Source organism: Oikopleura dioica, chromosome PAR (genome assembly GCF_907165135.1).
Source record: "Oikopleura dioica chromosome PAR, OKI2018_I68_1.0, whole genome shotgun sequence".
In the NCBI taxonomy this organism is placed as follows: Eukaryota; Metazoa; Chordata; class Appendicularia; order Copelata; family Oikopleuridae; genus Oikopleura; species Oikopleura dioica.
In genome coordinates, this window is record NC_137293.1 from 8,175,980 (window position 1) to 8,190,611 (window position 14,632).

Genomic DNA, 14,632 nt, shown 5'->3' on the forward strand with positions numbered 1-14,632 from the left:
TTAGCCGACCCATCTCATTTTCTATTTATAATTACTTTCAGCAGGCTCAAGGCCCTTTATAGCCAATAACAAAATTGTCGATGTTATTAACCTTTGTTACTTACGTAAGAAGGTTTTTAATATAAGTCCCGGAAAGGTTGAATTCTTCATCTCTGAACAAGCTCAAATTCGTCGGCCGAAGCGCTTTTGACCATTCCTTGCCCTGAAAATCGACAATTTTCCCTTTTTCAAACCCTTTTCTACCCATTGACGATTGAGTTTTCTTTTGCGAGCTTCCATATTGAGCTGGTTAATTGCATCTTCAGTGCAATTTTGCTTCACTAGTGCGGTAAAACCTTCCTTCAAAAAGGCCAAAGAGAATTTTTTCCCAGACTGAAGCCGCTTTTCAAGCACGTTGCAAAGTCGCTTGTTGTAGCCGAATTCGTAGAAACTGCTGATTGCCAGTTCTCGTTTGTATTTCACCACTTTTTCTCTCGACTCCCTGCATAATTTTTCCTCGGCTTCTCGTTCGGTCAATTGGAATATTCGCGTAAGTCCAAGGAGATAAGCTCTTAAACTGTGTTTCAACTTGTCATATTCTTGACTCACATGTAAATGAGAAAAAGATAGAAGGTTTTCATCTCTCTTTTGAAAACGAGTAAAAAATAAATAATAAAAGAAGAGAGAGAGAAGCGAGTTCCAAAGCGTATCGTTCTCGTACAGTCGGGATTCTAATTCAAATAGCGCCCTATTCGAAGCAAATTAATCGAGATGCTCTTTCTGGTGACAACTGTTAACCGCTCTATATTCTATTACGTGAATATTTCATTCCCATAACCAGAGAAAAGGAGCGTTAATCAAGTGGTAATAAAGTTCAAGCAACAGTATTTAGAAACGGACACTGTCGACAACAGTAGATGAAATTGTACTGTTCGGATATTCATGAGGAGGTGGAGGATGATATAGCAACCTGTGCAAAAGAAGGGGAGTACTCGATTTTCCAACTCAAATTCCTCCAACCTTTTTTGACGAATGAAAAAGACGCCGACGACGATTTGATTAAAATTACAAAATATCAACTGCCATTTCTCCCAGGAAAATTAGCAATCGACGATGTCGGATTTCAGATCTGGCGTGCGAGTTTTTTCCTCAGGTAAGAAGAATCAGAAATCGATTGACAGGTTGATTACTGTCGTGTAGTGAGTATTTGCTGGATCATCCGCAGATGTTGAAGGGGAAATGTGTCGTTGAGCTGGGGGCGGGATCAGCTTTGCCGAGCATGATCGCTCGTCATTATAGCGAAGAAGTGATGGCCACAGATCTGGATCATGTTCTAAAAGTGACGAGAAAATCGATAGAACTTAACCACGAAGCTCTGAATGTGCTGAAGCCTGTCCTCGTGTCAAAATGCTCCTGGGATGATCCGAATGGTAGATTATTAAGCAGTCGTTTTGACGGTAATAACCTTATTCTACCCACTCAGTCGTGAATAATCCGTTAAGTTTGTATCGCCGCGGATGTGTGCTACAGCCATTTGACAACAATGAAATTTTTTCGGATGATAAAAAAGCTCCTGCATTCGGGAACACGAAGAATTTTAGTCTCTCTTGAAGAGCGACCGAACTTCATGACTGACACAATGTCCGTGGAATCGACCGAGAGAGATCGCTTCCTAAAACATATTGCTCATCTTCAACAAACTTATCCCATTACCTGCCAATTTGTTCCTACATCTTCTGTTAGTCAATATTTCCTGTATGAGCGGACAGATAGATTAGCTGTCTACGATATTAAAGTAAATATGGGATGCTCTATCACACACAGAGCGAATGAATTATATAATTCCGAAGAATAAAACTACGTTTAAAACGTTAACGATTTCTTTTTTAAGACTTTATTGTAGAAGTCGTAAGATGGAAGATATCAAGATTCTAAGCCGCAATCCATCACACTATAAGCGAGAAACAAAGACAGAGCTTCACCCAGTCCACAGAAATATTTCTAAAAACAGCAATCCGTTGGAGACAGTCAGAGAGTACCAGAGAGCGTTAAATGCACAGAAGTTGGAGAGAGTCATGGCCAAGCCGTTTGTTGGCGCATTGGAGGGACATACTGGTCAGTTTCGCCATTTCTGATCTTTTTAAACTGTAAGTGCTTCAGATGGTGTGTCAATTATCGCGCGACACCCAGCAAAATTGAACGTCCTCTGGAGCGGAGCGCAAGACGGCCAAATCAGAAAGTGGTCACTGACAAGCCGGAAGACAACGAGGAAAATCCAAGCTCACGATGGCTGGGTTCGCGGCCTCGCAGTTTCAAAAACGGACAAGATTGTAACAGTTGGTGTTGACAAGCAAATCAAACTTTGGAATGGAGATGAATTCTCTGAGGCGCCAGAGATTGCGACAATTATCGGAAAATCGCCATTTACGTCGTGTGATTTTGCTCTAGGTCCGTTGAAGTCAATAACAACTTTAGTAACTTAAGTAAATTCTAACAGAAATCGATGATTTTCACCGGGTAAAAGACGAAAGTTCGAAATTCCTCACCAGCTCCTCTGTCGTCGAATATTGGGACTCGACCAGATCCGACCCTATTCGCAGATGGCAATGGGGCCATGACAGTTACAACAGAGTAAAATTCAACCCAGTAGAAACTGATCTTGCTTGCACGACAGTGTCAGGTTCGATTCCCGTTTTTATACATATTTAACCTTGATTATCTTGATAGATAAATCTGTCGTTCTATACGATGTTCGAGCAGACGAACCGATGAAGAAAATGAAATTGGACATGCAAAGTAATGGAATTTCTTGGAACCCGCAGCAAGCCATGCTGTTTACAGTTGCTAATGAAGATAACAATCTGTATACTTTCGATATTCGTAATGTAAGCCAAAGAATATGAGCCAAGCTCAGTGTCTGGCAGACTCTGACTCACGCCCATTATTTTTTACTTGTTTCTAGACTTAACCTTTTTCTTAGCTTTCTGAAGCCTTTTCCATTCACGTGGACCATACCGACGCCGTTTTGGATGTCGATTGGTCTCCAACTGGCAGAGAGCTTGTATCAGCAAGTTATGATCGAACCGTGAGAATATTCCAACAAGGGAAAAATAGAAGCAGAGAATGTTATCACATCAAGCGGATGCAGCGCGTCTTCTCGTGTGCCTTCTCAGGTGATGCGCAGTATCTCATGTGTGGCTCGGATGAAGGAAACATTCGTCTTTGGAAGACGGTGGCTTGGGCGAAGACTGGAGTTCTTAACTTCAGACAGAGACAATCATTGCAGTACTCAGAAGCGCTCAAGAAGAAATTTGCTCATCACAACGTAAGTTACCGAAAAAGGGTTCATTTTAAATGCTACTCTTTCTGTAGGATGTGCGCCGAATCGCTCGCCATCGTCACCTGCCAAAGACGATTTACAAGGAGCGAATGAAGATGCAGACGATGATCAGCAGCAGAAAGCGAAAAGAACGAAACTTGCAAGCGCACTCGAAGCCAGGAGCTGTCGAGATCAAAGGAATGGCCGAACGAGTTGTGGAAGAGACTACGGAATAAATTCTGCGCTCAACACTCTGACACTCATTATGTGGAATTTGAAGTAAAATTCGTTGATTTTAGAAAATGAGCCAAGCGCAAGAAACTTCGGAATCGGAAACACCCGGGCCTTCGGAGCCGAGAGAGCATACCTTGAGGGAATGGCGGGAAGAACGCACCACTTTGTACTTTGGCGATGTCGTTCTGGCGAGAAACGGAAGATCCAGCCAATCCATTTGGTGGATCGCCAGAATCGACTTCGTCAATCCCGAGCTGTGTCCGACAAGGAAGCAGAAACGCACTCCAAATCTGGGAAATGCCTTGGGAACACAAGCTTACGACTGGGACTTCAAGTAAGATTTCACTTTCCTTTTCTAAATTTAATCTATCGTTTATCTCAGGTGGCCTGTGTTCTTCTACGGAACACACGAAACAACGTGGCTTTCAGAGAGAGACCAGTTGCAAAGATTGGTGAGACAAGACCAAATTCCCGAGTTCAATCGTGCTTGGCAATACTCAAGCAGTCAATACGAAAAAGCCCTCTTCGAGTGGTATACCGACCCATGGATTTGCCAAGAGACATGGGGCGACGTTAAAGGCACCAAATTCAACACTCCAGTATTGAGAGGATGGTTAGCCGAAGAAAAGCCTCATTGTGACGTTATCCCGAATTACTGGCTCCCCAATATCCGACGTAATAATCTCTTTTGTAGAATTTTCTTTCTAATGCAATTTTAGGGGTAAAAAAAGAGCAAGTCAACGTCGTTGAGGAGGACAAAGAAAAGGACGCGATTCAGAGGGAATACAAACAGGCGCTTTTCAAAGTCAAAGATATGTATTAGTGTCCGGATTTCCACCTGTGTGAAAGTCCTCCACCTATCATTTCCGAGTCCTCCGACTCTCTCACACCGAGCCTGCCGCGTGAATCTTCCTTGACCGCGGATTGGCCCCCGCCCGCCTACGCTCTCAAGATACCCACTGCCAGCGACGCCGATTTCTTCACTCATCCACGCACCTTCGCAAGAAGCGGAGCTCCCTGCTTTTTATCGGCGAAATGCCACTGTACTTAGAGACCAAATACAGAAGCTGTGCATAATAAAGAGATTACCGCGGGTTAGAACCCTACTATGTTATTATTGAGTAAAAAGAGACCGATTTAAGGGACGGTCATTAATGTTAGTGATGCTAGTTTTATATTCCTCGGCAAAGGGCGAGTAGCTCTACCCGGTAACGGCACAATATTCTAGCTCCCCGGTTATGCGGACACTAACAAATGGTGTCAGATACCTGGTCATTTTCAAATCTCCGGATTTGGAAGTTTCCTCGACTGACCCTACCCTTAATCTACTCTTAACTCACAGTAACCTAGTACCGGAAGTTCAGCCCATAGGAAACGCACCACGTGAGCTCTCCAAAGGTAAGTCCATCCAGAACGAAATTTTTTTCCAAAAAATGAAATTACATCCGCGGCCCCAGTCCAACCAATCAGAACGCCTGAAAGACACTGCCCCCACGTGCGAGCTAGCTAGTAGTGTTATGCGGTTAGCGAACACTGGCGAAATACTCAGGCGATTAGGACCCCTAGCCGCACGTGAATTTCCCTCTCGTCCAATCAGCGACCAGTATTTCCAAATTGGCCAATCACGACCCGGTAATCCCCAACTAAGCTAGAAATGCCTATTTTCATGCTGAACAGCCCAGAATCAAGCCGAAAAGGCGAAATAACCGCGTATAATCGACACGAGCTTAAATTTTTCGAAATTTTTCAAAATTAATTTGAGGAAAGGGATTTTTTCTCAATAAATCTAAATTTAACAATTCTTTTCTAGTAAACATTGACATAAGCCCTCGGTACACGCAAACACGCCTATTTTCCGCGGATTCGGAATAAAAATATTCCTGCTGAAGGCAGTGAAAGCTATTCTACGTTACAGTTGCCCGATTATACCTAGATATGCCCAATTTTAAACGAATTTACCCGCTGGGGGACAAAATATTAATACGTTCTGGGGGACGAAAATTTTTCGGATCAATGGAGACTCACGTGAAAAGCTTCTACTAGAATAGATAAAAATGAGCCCGTACACAGAGTCAAAGTCGACACCTCTGGTACCCTCTCTGCTGTCTACGTCTACGATGTCTACTACTACTACAACCGCAGAAGAATTTCGAATGAAATTGTGCGAAGTCAAACTTCTCCGGACGCAGATTCAGCGCTTCACCGTCGCACCCGAAGAATCCGATCCGCAACACGCGCACTATCAAGCGCTCAAAAACGATCTGAAAGCTGCCGAAGATGCAGTGATCGAATATAACCTGGCTAACCCCACCGCGGACGTCAAGCCCGAAATAGTCCACGCTCCCATGTCCAACGAAAACGCATTTCGGGAGGCCTCCCTCATGACAAGCTACATTACAAGCTTGAAGTTCAGCGGACGCTCTGATGAGGACTGCAGCAATCTCCTCACCAAAATCAAGGCTATTAGCCGAGCTTGCCCTTCAATCTCCTTCATGGAAATTTGGAACGCCGTGCAACCGTGCTTGCCCGCTTCCATCATACGAACACTCGCTGGTAAAACCATCACGACTAGCGACGAGCTAAAAGAAGCAATAACCGCGACATATGGAAGCCACTCAAATATCTTCCAACGGCTCGAAGAATTTTTCTCCAAGAGAAAGAGCTACAAAACCAGCTTCCCTCAATACCAATCTGAGCTTGAAGCATCGCTCGCCTCTATCGCTACTATTCATAAGGAGTGGTTGAGGCGTCGAGCTTCACTTTCACGAAATGGTAGCGAGGAGCAAAAGGTTTTCGCTCCTTCTTACGATGATTGCCTAGAATTAATAAATTTCCTGAAGATCCTGACTGAAGTGCGCACACAAGACGAGTCCCTCTTCAGAGCGATCTCAATCGAGCTCACCTCAATTACCTCCCCTGCCCAGTTGGCGACACGTGCGGAGCAAATTCGACAGCAAGTTCATTCCAACAGCGGATTCAATGCAGCTCACCGCGGTAGTCCTCGAGATAGTCCTCGAAACAGCCGTCCCGGCAGCAGCGACCGCAGAAAGAAGAACAAAAACGCAGATAAGGGCGACAAAGACGACAAAAACGCCAACAATTCCAAAAAGCGTGGCGATAAAGACAAAAAATCGAATGGCAGCCGCAGAAGCCACGTCGGCTCCAAGCCATCGAAATCCCAGCAGCAGTATGGCGCCCACTACTCAAGCTGCAACCAAGAAATTCCCTCCGACGAAGAGGACGGAAGCTACCAGCTCCGAGACCCTACTCAAGTAGAAGATGAATACTTCTCTGACGCATCCGAGGCTTCTGCGTACTCCGATGCTACGTCAAAAAACTAAACTTCACCGGTGAAGGACCACCGTCCGGTATAGAAAACGCAAGTGGTCCCCTTATCCTGTCAAGGCGAGTCCAGCGCAGCTGCTCCCCTCAATTCATCCCGGTTTTCTTCCCAGAAAGCCCCTACCCCGATACATTTATCAACTCACTATTCGACCCTGGCTCTTTCGGAAGCCTGCTACGAGAATCTGTCGTACAACACTTTCAACTTGACGTCAAACCAACTACGCAGACAATCTCTGGCGTCGGCTCCAATAATAAGCAATGCCTCGGTGAAGTCACCTGCGACATCAAAGTAGGAAAAAACACTCTGTGGCCTCGAGTCAAGTTCTACGTTGTCAACAACGATATGATACAACTCGATGCGATCTTCGGTCGAAATCCAATGAATCTGAGATGCTCAGAAATCGCGTACAACACCGTCAACCGTACATTATTCTTCAAAAACAAAGCCGGATGGGCCCGCGTGCCGTACATTGGTGCGCCCTCCCGAGACGCCTTTAACGAGAAAACGGAACAGCACAAGTTCTACGCGATCAGCAGCTCAGAGGACCCCTACAAATACATCAAAGGAATAAAATCACGACTCGGCCCAGATATCAACTGTACAAACGACAATGCCCCAGAAGCCGTCAAAATTGGCGGACTTATGGAGAAACATAAAAGAGTTTTTGCGATGGAAGACCGCCCAATCGGTCAATTTACATCATACAAGGCCAGAATCCCCACCATCGAAGGCAGAACTGCCAGTGCACACCAGTATAAAACCGCGACTGCCTACGACGAACCGATGGACAACGAGGTGGAACGGCTAAAGAAAATCACCGTCCTCGCAAAATGCAAAAACAATAAGGGATTTAACACCCCGATCCTCCCTGTTGCGAAGCCCGACGGATCTACTAGACTCGTCATGAATTTCAAGGCAACCCTCAACAAGATCTTGTGCGAAGAAGACTCCTTCTGCGTGCCAGACCTCGGAACAGAGTCGATCATCCCGCCCTATCAGAAGTACCTCCTCACGCTCGACGTTAGAGCTGGATACTGGAACGTGCCCGTCGAAGAATGCGACCAACACAAGCTTTCCATCATGTGGAAGTCGCAAAACCTGATGTTTACGCGCTTACCGTTCGGTCTTAAGACCAGTGGCTCGATTTTCAGTCGTGCCCTGGCCCACTCTCTCGAAAGCGTCACTCACAAGGAAAACTTCAAATGCTACATAGATGATATCCTCATCTTTGCCGAAAATTTCGACGTCTTCTACCAAACCGTGGACGAAATATTTGGCTGTCTCAATAAATTCGGCTGGGTTGTCGCTGGAAACAAAGTTCACGCTCTCTACGACCGCGTCAAGTGGCTCGGCCGGATGATCACCCCGCTTGGATCGATTGCTGATCCTGGAAACGCAAACGCATTCCGGAAAATGGCCCCTCCTAAAACGTACAAAGGGCTCCAAAGCCTCTTGGGCGCCATGAACTGGCTTAGACAATACGCCGCGGCACGCGAAGATCAAAATGTAGCAAAGATGTCATTCTCTGCCATCATCAAACCCATTTCCAATCTGCTGAAAACGAATAAACCCGGAAAGAAGCTTACCTGGACTCGCGAAGCCGACAAAGCCCTCGAAATCATCAAGGAACGACTCTGCTCCCCGATGATGATTTACCACCCAGACTGGTCGCTTCCATTTACACTTACCACGGATGCTTCAAAATACGCAATGGGTTACTGCCTGACCCAATGTGTAGAGGGACAGAAATGGAGAATCATCCGCGTTAATTCAAAAACGCTCAACGACGCTCAGACACGATACTCAGCTACTGAACGAGAAAGTTTAGCAGTTGTATGGGCGATTATGGATGCGAAAGTATTCCTCCGCGGCCGAAAATTCGTTGTTCGAGTCGATCACCGAGCACTTACCTTTTTGGACTGCAAACTACCGCGGAATGATAAATTAGCGCGATGGCTAAACACCGTCTCCCAGTTCAACTTCATAGTTACTTACCTCCCCGGAAAAGACAATTCCATCGCAGACTTCCTCAGCAGAAATCCTGAACAACCGGTGAGCCGCACATCGAAGGATATCCCGTCAGAACCGGCCGGTAGATTCGTGAATATCGGCAAATTCGAAGTCTACATCCCGTCCTGGGCCGACACAGAAAGTGTCGACAAGATCAAACTCAACGGCGATGATCTAACTTGCCCGGAATCAATCGTCGCTCTGGTGAGCAAAAACGAACCGATCATGGACGACAGCGTTAAAACCAGAATCAGCAGCGAGCAATATGCTGATGAAAACATCAAGAAGATTTTGGAATCAGTTGAACACAACTTCGAGTTCCCGCAGTTGTCCGTCGCTAAGGAAGACGATGAAGTAAGCTGGCTCCGCCGCCACCGAAATAAACTCACCAGGTGCGAAGAAACTGGCGCACTTCTCGTCGACGGTAAAATCTACGTTCCCAGAGCCCTCCGCCCTGATGTACTCAGTCGATATCATAACGACAACAACCACATGGGCGCCGCGCGCATGAAAAGTGCGATGATCCATCTAACTTGGCCCGAGAAAGCCGACGATATAGTCAACTTCAGCAGGAGTTGCATCAACTGCCAGCATCGAAAAGGTGGACGAGGTCAATCTCGACAACCTGAACCGCAAAGCATTCCGAAAGGAACGCGCATCTTCGAACACATTCTATGCGATTTCGTCGACATGCCGGTCACCAAACTTGGTTTCAAATACATCCTCACTGTCATCGACACATACTCGCGATTTTTGATCGCAGTACCATGCAGAAACCACCGCGCAGTCGACGCAGTTAAAGGCATCAGAGACCACGTGCTTCATCGATTTCCGCGGGTAGTATCAATTTCTAGCGACAGAGGAAGACATTTTGTCGCGGAGATGAATCAACAATTCGCCAAGCTACATAACATCACCTGGCGATATCACACGAGTTACAGACCACAAAGTACTGGCCTCCTCGAGGTTCAACATCGAACCATAAAAGACGCACTTTTTGTGATGGTCCACGAAACTCAAGCTGAGTGGACTGATTGTCTCCAGCACGTCGTCTCTACCATCAACCGACTTCCGAACTGCTCCACCAAGATCTCACCTTTCGAGGTCGTATACTTGGAAAAACCGCGATTGTGTGAATACGATTTAGTCACGCAAACAGAAGATCTGACGGTCGACGAATATACGAAGAGACGATACGAAGCGAAAAGAACGCTTCACGAGAAAATCATGAAGTTTCAAGCAGAAGCAGATGCCGCGTTACGAAAACAAACGCAGCCGAAGGTTCCGGCTCCTGAAATTGTCGAAGGCGATTCTGTTCTCCTTCATCGACCCAACTCTGCTACCGCCAAAAGGACCAAAGTCACATGGCTCGGTCCGTTCGAAGTTACTGCCAGTAACGGCTCCGTCGTCCGTATCAAAGACGTTGAAGGCGCCGAAGATTGGGTCCACCGAACACAAGTCCAGAAAGTCGAAGAACGAAAACCGGCTTTAGGCCCGCTACCGTGGTTCCCGGACTTCAGAATCCCTCTCAGAGCAACGCAATACCATCACGAGCCGCCAAAAATACAGCTCAACGAACCTGAAAGAGTCGAGATGCGTGACCCTAGTCCAGGGGACTCTCTCGACAGCACAACCGCGGAGAAGGCTCCCACTGAGCCCGAGACTCCAAATCTCGACCTGACAACCGATGAGTTCCATACTCCTCCAACTTCACCTGTGAAGGATTGCTCTCCGCCTCCCAGGGCACAGTCAACCTCACCTGTGAGGATTGCGAGACGGTCTATGTCACCAGGTCCGATGAAAACGAGAAGCCGATCAAGAATTCAAAGAGGAGAGGACAAGAAGACACAAGAACTACTCAAGAATCTCGCCCCCTTTCAACTTAGAAGATCATCAAGAAACCGCAAAACCCCAAAATAAAATTCCCGCTCGACCCTTCCCCGGCCATTTTAGCCGTTTAAATGAAATTTTTCGCGCTCTTTGAGCCCATTTTTCTCTGTTCAATAAGCGCCGTTTACAGCCCTTTTACCTGTTCAAATTATCCCTTACTAAATTTTACTAATTCTTTGTGTCACCAATTTTATCTAGAATTTCTTAATTTTAACCAATCGACGTAAAATTACCAAAAATTTTTTTTTGTCTTACTCTACTCACTATTTTCTAAATCTCTTTTCTTGTTAAAGTAGCCCCGTTAACCTACCGCATGTTAACCCATTTATTTACTCGGACCAATTTTCTGCCCTCCAAAATAAAAAATTTAAAAAATATTACAAAAAAAATCGAAAAATACTGTAAAAAACTACGAACGAGTGTTGGCGAAAAGCCCCCGTAAAAAATACCCTGTCAGGCATTTTATGGCTGACAAAAAAGTGATCTCCGTGATTTCTAGAATGGTTCGGCTGAAAAGCGTCATTCTCGAAGTTACACGGAAGTCCCGTTCGCGAAAGACCGAAAGGTCCGGAAACTTACGGTCGGAGCGCTCCCGAACTGATCGACGAAACCGCCCTCGAGATCGACCACCGAGCCGAGCCCGACGATCCAAAACTCCACGCCGAAAGACTCCGCCACGACGATCCGAAACACCGCGACGAAAGACTCCCCCACGATCGAAATCACCACCAGATGAGTCAGACATCGATATCTCGTCCGACGATGGATTATCTCCAACCTGGTCGCCCGGCAGTTACACGCCACGACTAGTCATCGACGAATCTGCGCCAACTCCGGTTCTTCCAGCGAAAGAAAATCTTCCGCCGCCTCCACCTCCACCAAAAAAAGGTTGAAGCGCCCCGTGAACCGCGACCAGACGAAATCGAAGTAACGCGCGTCGTTGAAAGCGACCCAGAGTCCGACGAAGATGAAATCCCCAAAGTCATCGCTGACTATCTTCGACAAGAAGAGCGGCGAAAACGACGAGCGGCCCGACGAGCTCACCTCCGGCGAAAGAAAATAAACGCAAAAATCCTTGGCTCCGCAATCGAAGGCCAGGATGTTCGACGAATCCAGCGCACGCCGGAAGCTGCTCTGGAATGCCACCGACGAATTACCCAGCTCCTCAAGCTGATCAAACACCATGGTACCAAAAATCGACTCCACTCCAAAGTATTCTGGTCGACTGAAAAATCGCTCCCACTACGAACTTTGATGAAGAGGCTCTCCGTTGGCCCATACATGTCGCTGTACCATAACTTCGTCTCCAGCCTTGACCAGAGCTACACTGCCAAGAAGAACAAGCTCGAAACCGCGAAGAACACTGCCCGACAGTAGCAGCTCTCGAAAATGACAGAGGGGACTATATTAGTGTCCGGATTTCCACCTGTGTGAAAGTCCTCCACCTATCATTTCCGAGTCCTCCGACTCTCTCACACCGAGCCTGCCGCGTGAATCTTCCTTGACCGCGGATTGGCCCCCGCCCGCCTACGCTCTCAAGATACCCACTGCCAGCGACGCCGATTTCTTCACTCATCCACGCACCTTCGCAAGAAGCGGAGCTCCCTGCTTTTTATCGGCGAAATGCCACTGTACTTAGAGACCAAATACAGAAGCTGTGCATAATAAAGAGATTACCGCGGGTTAGAACCCTACTATGTTATTATTGAGTAAAAAGAGACCGATTTAAGGGACGGTCATTAATGTTAGTGATGCTAGTTTTATATTCCTCGGCAAAGGGCGAGTAGCTCTACCCGGTAACGGCACAATATTCTAGCTCCCCGGTTATGCGGACACTAACATATGGAATTGGGGGACATGGTCGGTGCAGCGTATCCGAAGAACGACAAATTCGAGTATTATTACTACGAAGGAAGGAGGATCAAAATTGTAGTTATGAATAAGATAAAAAATCAATTTTTGATCTGACTAAAAGGTCTGGTAAAGGAAGTCAACGCCGAAAAGACAATGGTCGTCGTCCACTTCTCTCGATTCTGCCGCGGCACGGCCGAATATGTCGCCGAAAAACGACACTGACAACATCGAAGAAGCCCGACAAGGATACGTCTACTTCCACCTGAAGAAGGAGCACATCGTTGTCAAGGCTCCAACGACGAGAAAAGATGAAGTCTTCAAGGTGAAAGATGACAACATCGCCGAGACTTTGCGCGCCGCTCAATTGAACTGGAAGCTCAAAGTTGCCAAGGTACTGGAAGAAAGTAGCTTCTGCTCATAACTGGTATTCTAGATCAGTGAAGATGAGGAGGCAATCAAAACGGCGCAAAGTGAGCTGAATTTGCTCGAGTCGCAGAAAGATGTTCTGAACTACGCTTCTGGGTAAGTTTCTTTTCTTGTTCTTTTGCTTTGATCATCGATTCTAGCACTCGAAAACGCACCCGCCAAGACGCCAAGTTCTAGGCTTAACTTTATCTCTCTGCTCTTTCTTCCTAGCTCTTTTATCATTGTGAAAGAGATTCTTTCTCTAGCTGTAACTGCCTGACTAATAAAAAATGTTTTGAGTTTCCTTCTCCGGCTGAGAGGAGCTTAAATTATGAAAAATACAAATTTGCTTGTGTGATAATTTCAATGCGTATATGTTTATTATTTCATATTCAAAGATTTTTCTATCTAAATGGGAAATATTTGTACAGGAGAGGTGCTGCAACAAGTGTAGGTTTAAAAGTGATTTAAGCTTGGTGAGGTCGATCAAGTTGGGGCATATTCCAGTACCATCGGTTTGAGTAAGTTTCTTAAAAAAATAGTTAAAATAAGCAAAGAATTCATGTCGTGAAACGTCGCTAGACAAGATTTGTATTTTTCGAGCTAGAATCTTAAGCATTTCTAAACATGCTTTTGGAATGTAGCGGATGGCTCACCTCGTTCTGTAAATTTTGCATAGAACTCGAGGCATTCACTGCCAGTACAGCATTGTCGACAAGTAGCAGCGCTGGATCCTTTTCTCGGGGTCATTTACTGTCAATAGGAATTCCCTGGACATGCGCTAACGGCCCTGACAGCGGAAGGCGTCCCGTGTGGTTTGCAGCCCGTAATCAGTAATTTTAAGCTATCAGATTTCTAAGGGCGGCGCTTATCTAATTTGAATTTTATGACCGGAACCTGACAGGTTGCACTGATCGTTAGGCTTTGGCTTTTTAGCCCAACCGTTCATTCGTTTGTTCGAGACACAAGCTTTGTTCTGCTTGCAGCCGACTTCGTACTAAATTAAAAAATCCACGTAAGATATTTTTACGAGTAATTTTCTCTTACCTGTGTCGGGGCGCCATTTTGAGTTCGCATCGTCAACGAACAGAATGTATTTTCGGGACATTCAAATGCAGTGGAATCGGCAAGGCAGCCAGCGAGGTCTTTTGTGTTGCAAGAAACGCACTACAATAATAAAGCAATAATAAGAATATTATTGCTTGTTCTTTTTGTTACCATAGTTGCACCGCTTCCAGCTGATCGTCCAGAATCTTTTGGCTTCTGGGCTGCTCTCTTAGTCGTAGCTTTGGTGGTTGTAGGTTTTGGAGTTGTAGTCGTAGTTGTCGTTGTTGTCGTAGACGTTGTAGTAGTCGAGGTTGTTGTGGTTGAAGTTGTGGTTGTCGGAGCAGCAGTAGTCGTTTTCTTCTTGTTGTTCTTCTTCTCCCTTGCTGCTTTTTTAGCAGCTTTCCTCTCGGCCGCTTTTTGTGCTCTAATCGCATCTCGCTCTTCTTTCGAAAGACCCTGAGCTGCGACAGCTAAAGCGAGATTCAAAACAACAAAAAGTCTCATAGCTCTTTTCTATTAATTCAAGTACTTTTTACTCTTTCAGAATT

The 14,632-nt window shown here is 46.0% G+C and overlaps 3 protein-coding genes and 1 long non-coding RNA gene across 5 annotated transcripts; 3 read left to right on the forward strand and 1 right to left on the reverse strand.

The window, feature by feature from the left end:
- The first annotated feature begins 670 nt into the window (after positions 1 to 670).
- On the forward strand, positions 671 to 1,821 carry LOC145705891 (uncharacterized). The gene is made up of 3 exons (XR_014134641.1): positions 671 to 1,132; positions 1,180 to 1,436; positions 1,482 to 1,821. It is a non-coding gene; the product is annotated as an uncharacterized LOC145705891 (long non-coding RNA).
- Positions 1,822 to 1,874: 53 nt separating this feature from the next.
- LOC145705853 (DDB1- and CUL4-associated factor 13-like) lies at positions 1,875 to 3,551 on the forward strand. The gene is made up of 6 exons (XM_081783351.1): positions 1,875 to 2,094; positions 2,140 to 2,427; positions 2,504 to 2,659; positions 2,707 to 2,864; positions 2,960 to 3,304; positions 3,352 to 3,551. The coding sequence occupies exons 1-6, from the start codon at positions 1,893 to 1,895 to the stop codon at positions 3,532 to 3,534; spliced, it is 1,332 nt and encodes a 443-aa protein (XP_081639477.1). The 5' UTR covers positions 1,875 to 1,892; the 3' UTR covers positions 3,535 to 3,551.
- A 23-nt stretch (positions 3,552 to 3,574) lies between these two features.
- LOC145705871 (uncharacterized) lies at positions 3,575 to 13,394 on the forward strand. 2 transcript variants are annotated; one of them, XM_081783370.1, is made up of 5 exons: positions 3,575 to 3,866; positions 3,915 to 4,207; positions 4,252 to 4,344; positions 12,619 to 12,687; positions 12,751 to 12,999. In XM_081783370.1, the coding sequence occupies exons 1-5, from the start codon at positions 3,601 to 3,603 to the stop codon at positions 12,852 to 12,854; spliced, it is 825 nt and encodes a 274-aa protein (XP_081639496.1). In that variant the 5' UTR covers positions 3,575 to 3,600; the 3' UTR covers positions 12,855 to 12,999. The 2 variants fall into 2 exon arrangements, with proteins under 2 accessions (XP_081639496.1, XP_081639497.1); XM_081783371.1 differs by lacking the exons at positions 3,575 to 3,866; positions 3,915 to 4,207; positions 4,252 to 4,344 and adding exons at positions 13,066 to 13,154; positions 13,199 to 13,394 and having other exon boundaries at positions 12,751 to 13,023.
- Positions 13,395 to 13,398: 4 nt separating this feature from the next.
- Positions 13,399 to 14,622, reverse strand: LOC145705876 (uncharacterized). The gene is made up of 5 exons (XM_081783378.1): positions 14,256 to 14,622; positions 14,085 to 14,204; positions 13,935 to 14,034; positions 13,694 to 13,771; positions 13,399 to 13,566 (listed from the first exon to the last, which is right to left on the reverse strand). The coding sequence occupies exons 1-5, from the start codon at positions 14,586 to 14,588 to the stop codon at positions 13,505 to 13,507; spliced, it is 693 nt and encodes a 230-aa protein (XP_081639504.1). The 5' UTR covers positions 14,589 to 14,622; the 3' UTR covers positions 13,399 to 13,504.
- Positions 14,623 to 14,632: the final 10 nt, after the last annotated feature.